Source organism: Colias eurytheme, chromosome 6, assembly GCF_061535395.1.
Source record: "Colias eurytheme isolate Ceu_HAF_F1 chromosome 6, ilColEury1 Martin Lab GWU primary, whole genome shotgun sequence".
NCBI lineage: Eukaryota > Metazoa > Arthropoda > Insecta > Lepidoptera > Pieridae > Colias > Colias eurytheme.
This window is the reverse complement of record NC_142985.1, coordinates 11004734-11010076: the sequence shown is the minus strand read 5'-3', so window position 1 is coordinate 11010076 and position 5343 is coordinate 11004734. Positions and strand designations below refer to the sequence as shown.

The following is a 5343-nucleotide window of genomic DNA, read 5'->3' as shown; positions in this document are numbered from 1 at the left end:
TTTTGAGTTTTCTTTTTTTCCTATATCCACCCTTAATGTTATTGCTTAGAAACTGACGCAGAAGCGGTCTATGCGAACAAACTAGCAGTTAAAGATGTTCCGCGTTATCTAAATAAACATTCTACACACACACAAACATGGTAACATTCTATACATTCAAGTTTTCCATAATGAAACAAATAGAATATGCATTTAAACTATTAGTCGAAAAGTAGGTACAACGTAACCAACGTAACCGATTAAACGCAACCCGGTTAAATTAGCTGACTTCCAACGGAACGTGTGTGAACGTACGCGTATGCCAATCTAACTCAGTTTTAATATGTATTTTAATTTGTGTTGTAGTATGTATCGCATTTTCTACGTCTTTTCGATTGAATTAAATCAGATAAATTTAGGTGAGTGGCTAGTTAAAAATATCAAGTGAATAAATAAATTCTCTAAAGTACTAAAATCCATAGTTATTTAATCTATACTAATATTATAAAGAGGAAAGTTTTGTATGTATGTATGTATGGTTTTCACGCATAAACTACTGGACCGATTTTGATGAAATTTGGCACAGACAATCCTTAGACCCTGAGAAAGAAAATAGGCTACCTTTTATTGCGAAATATGTACCACGGGCGAAGCCGGGGCGGACCTCTAGTATTTTATATTACTTAGCGAAATGCGAATCCTTGTAAATACCTCTACTATAATAAAATTGCAAATAATGTTTTCGTTTACAACCTCAACCTTTTAGTAATATCTACTACTTTAATCGCAGTGCTTGATAGAGGTAGATTTTGGAAAAAAGAATCAGCCTTTACTTGACCCTTATAGGTCAAACCGCACTAGGCGTAACAGCGCAGCAGCGTAGCGACACGACACGACATTGAGGTATGTAATATCACAGGTAATATGTATATCACACTACGCACAACCGCAGAATTTGACGAATCGGCAAAAGTGACGCGCCGTGCAGTTACGCCCAGTGCGGACGACCTTTAATAATTTTGATAATCTTGATCTTTATTTTAATTACGAATTACATCCAATTCGTGACAGATGGTCAGGCTAACAATTTAATGTGAATTACGAGTAGATCGTTGCTCATGTGCACATATTTTCGGAAAGACTCGCGCGCTTCTAGAGATATGGCATATTAGAACAAACAACCGTGACACTAATTAAGTACGTACACTCATGTGCAATGCAATGCTTCCTTGTGATATAAATCACCGGAATTCAACACATTCGTTTTTACCCTATGATTTCAATACGACAGAATAAGGCATGATTACATATTTTTTATTCGATAAAAAAAATCACATATAAACCTTGCAGAAAGTCGACAAAATATCGGCTTTGAGCTAAACTTCCGGAACGCGCTCGACTCAAAGAGTAAGTCCACACGGCGCGTTGCGTCGTCGCAACGCAAATATTTGACGCATAGCCGGCCACACGGGCGCTGCGCCATCGCAGCGTTACTACTACTACAACTGAGCGCTGACACCCCCTCCCGCTTCGTCTCGGGGGCTGCTGTCCGTCACGTGTGCGTTGCGCCGCGCAGCGCGCCGTGTGAACACCTTGGTTATTTGTATGTAAAACGACGCAGCGACAGCGCTACGACGACGGAACGCTGACGCGACGCGCCGTGTGGACTTACTCTTATGCATAGCGGCGCAATATCTATCGCAAGGGCAGGAGGCCGCGCGGTTTCTAAAGATCTGTGCTCATGTATAAATTATAATGCTTGCTACATCGCTGTGTATAGCCCGCTAACCACAAAATTAAGTGTTAACTCTATCATATAATATTTTTCTCACTGAAATGACTTAAAAAGTGCTGCCTACTAAAAGTTATATTCTAGCCTACAATCAAGGGCACCAATAAAACACACAAAACAACCTAATAAATATATTTCAACTAAATCATTGCGCAGTAAGTTCCGGCGTTGGCTTAACGTCCCATACTCCGACTTCATTTAACAAGTCCTTCTTCGACTCAAAGTATTCCTTATACCACATGATATGGTCTCTCTTCTCTTGTACTGTATAGAATGCGTTTTTGGAGAGACCCACACAGACTAATTCCATGAAATGTCTGATGGGACCGCGGGCCGGACACCAGCCTTCCAAGTGGGTCTCTAGGAACACATGCTCAGAGAAATGGACATTTTCCTCTTCTTCCATGCCTGGAATGGAGATAGATTATGCATTATTATTTAAGTAATTGAATAATTTTAAGGCTTAGATTAGAATATAGTATTAAAATGATCTGTTAGCAACTGAGCTTTTGAAAATTATTTTTAATGACAATGAGAAAAACTGAAATTGTCTAGTACCTTTTGTAAAAATTGGCTCTTTGGAATTACAGTATAACAATACAAAATATTAAAAGATAAGTATGTTGTGATCTATACATATATGCAATTTCATTAAAATCAGTAGCTAAAATTATTCAGATATGATTTGAATAAATATAATCATAAAACATGGAAATCCTTACCCTGTTCATTATTAATAGGGAACTTCCAGACTTTGCCCTGTTCAGTCCACAATATCATCTTCTCAAAGTAATTGGATGGTGGCTGTGAAGTGGCCAGCGTTAACTCCCTTTGGTTAAGGTGTTCCCAAACATCCAATTTTGTGCCATAGTTCACTTCACTGGATGTAAAAATACCTAATGGCTCTCCGCTGAATATGTTGATACTGAGTGGTGCTGATGTTCTAAAATAAAATAAATATATAAATTAAAAAAATATGTTTATCTCTGTCTTACGATATAGAAGAGATATAGTTGAGAACTATCTTTTTGATTAAAACAAAATAAAAAGATCAGTCATCGCAAATATTAGAATGCTATGAAACTTAATGTTATTTTTAACAGTCATCACCACAACATTGATGTGAACAGAATAAGTTGTGCTAAATACGTCTTCCAATAACCATAGCCATTTTTTTCCAAATTAAAAAAAGGAAGTGGGTTCTGTGTTTGTCTATAATATGTATGTTTTTTTTATTAGTTTTGCCCTACGGAATTTGCCTGATTTAAATTCCAACAAAATAATGCTATGTTTTTGGTGGTATTTTATAAATTAACTAGCTCTCCGCCCGCGCCTTCGCATGCTTCGTCTCAAACCTAATAAATTATATACAACCACCTTCCTCTTGAATCGCTCTATCTATTAAAAAACCGCATAGAAATCCGTTGCGAAGTGAATTTTAAGCATACATAGGGAAATAGGGACAGAGAAAGCGACTTTGTTTTATACTATGTAGTGATGCAACCTACTCTTTCCTCTGCACTCTCCGCTCGCCTTCCGCAGGTTGTCTCCTCTCATATTGCCGCTGTGGTTTGTTCTGTGCTGCCTTACCGACCATGCGCTTCACTTGCTGACCTCTTGTTTCTGGCATACCTTGCTTATCACTTTCCTTTGTACGGTCTACTTTCATGCCTATTAGGAGGTCACTAGAAGAAAAGTTTGTGTTTTATTAAATATATGCAGCAAATGGAAAATTAATTTTTAAATAATGTACTTGTCTGCACCAAATAAAATAAAAAAGGTGGTACATTTTCTTAGCAATTTTTTTGTCATAGTTAAATCAGGGACATACCATAAGAAATGAATAAAATGCTGTTGCTCTTTATAATCAACTAGCGGTCCGCCCCGGCTTCGCCCGTAGTACATGTTTACGTTTTCTCTACATAAGAACCATCCTCGTACTTCAAGGTATATAATAAAAAAAGAATTATCGAAATCGGTTCAGCCGTTCTCGAGTACCAACACATTTTGCGATTCATTTTTATATATAAGATTAAATAAAGTTTGAGAAAGAGATGATAATATTTAAAAACAAATATAAATAAATTATCATTACTAATTACAAGCAGGGGAAAAAGACCATTTTTTACAATACTTTATCCAATAAAAATAAAACTAGGTTATTGGTTGTAAAAAATTAAGATAAAATACCTTAGTGTTGTTGAAGTCTGGTTTATCTTTCCAAGTACTCTAGACAGTAATTCTGCTTCAGTTTGCTTCACATCACCACCAATCACTTTAGCCACATCCCCTGCTGCTTTTGTTATATTCTCTTCTGTAAATGAGAAAATAGGCTTAGAAAGTTGAATCAAATGCTGCTATAATCACATTCTTTAGTAAAAACTAAAAATCAACATTATGCTGTATAAAATAAAAATATAATTTCCAATTTAATTCAATGAATGTCAAATTCTAGTCTGTGTTCGTTGTTATACATCACAGTGCAATACTAAATAAATAATAATTTTACCAATTTTTTCCATTTTAGTTTCAATCACATCAGGTTCACGTCTCTTCCGTTCAGGAGCAACTGTAAACTTTTCGCTGTATTCTTTTTGGGATATTTTCGGTTCAGCCAACATTTGTTTCAAGAGCGCCTGGATTTTCTCTGTACTTGAGTCATCTTTTTTTTCTTCTTTTTTGGACTTTATTTCAGGAATCTTTCCATCGTGTTCAGGAGGCTTTTCCGATAAGCAACGCGTTAGTATCCGGAATTCTGGCTTAAATCTCAACCTTAAAATAATAAACAAGAGAATCAAACAATTTCTTCATTAAACATCCAACAAAACTATTCGAATGGCACATACCTGCTGAGCAACATTTTTATCAATTTATCGATTTTAAGGACCTGATATTTTTAATATTCAAATTATTTGTATTAATTATAAATAACAAAAATCAGCAGAAATTCAAATTAAAATGAATGTATAATATTAACATAACCTATAATTTTGTCAATCTTCAAACTTCAATACTTTTTGAGATCTGTCAACTGTCAAGTGTCAAACAAGAAGTCGAGACAGACGCGATCACATTCCCCGTTTTCCAATTACAGCACTAGAGCGCATTGTGCGGCATAATGCTTAAGGTTGAATGTTCCAACTACAGCAACGCTTCGCACAATCGAGCACTAGAAAAAGTAATGCGCGTGAATTGATGCGTGCAATCGATTTATCGTTAGTAATTATTAATTGTTGGAAAAAATTTTAAAGCTTTCGTTTCATTGTAGTTTTTTTCAAAATAATCAAAGTTAATACAAATTGTGTTAAAAAAATAAATATAGGTATGGATGAAGGTACAAACATTGAAAAAAATGTTAATGAAATAATCAAAATCCAAATTACTTAAAATAACCGTAAATATTTTCCAAAAAAAATGTTGTGTGGTTTTATGAAACCACGGTAAAAGTGAAACTGTTCGAACGGTTCCGAACACTGCTTTGTGTAGCGCATGTCGCGTGAGCCGCGATACACGCGACATGCGCTACACAGACCAAAAAGTTTGAGACGATGTAATAAAAGTTTCACTTTAAT

General features: G+C 35.6%; 1 protein-coding gene across 1 annotated transcript; it reads right to left on the bottom strand.

The window, feature by feature from the left end:
• Window positions 1-1888: 1888 nt before the first annotated feature.
• On the bottom strand, window positions 1889-4770 carry mRpS31 (mitochondrial ribosomal protein S31). The gene is made up of 6 exons (XM_090103457.1): window positions 4618-4770; window positions 4281-4543; window positions 3962-4085; window positions 3280-3456; window positions 2494-2714; window positions 1889-2179 (listed from the first exon to the last, which is right to left on the bottom strand). The coding sequence occupies exons 1-6, from the start codon at window positions 4629-4631 to the stop codon at window positions 1917-1919; spliced, it is 1062 nt and encodes a 353-aa protein (XP_089959583.1). The 5' UTR covers window positions 4632-4770; the 3' UTR covers window positions 1889-1916.
• Between the last annotated feature and the right edge of the window lie 573 nt (window positions 4771-5343).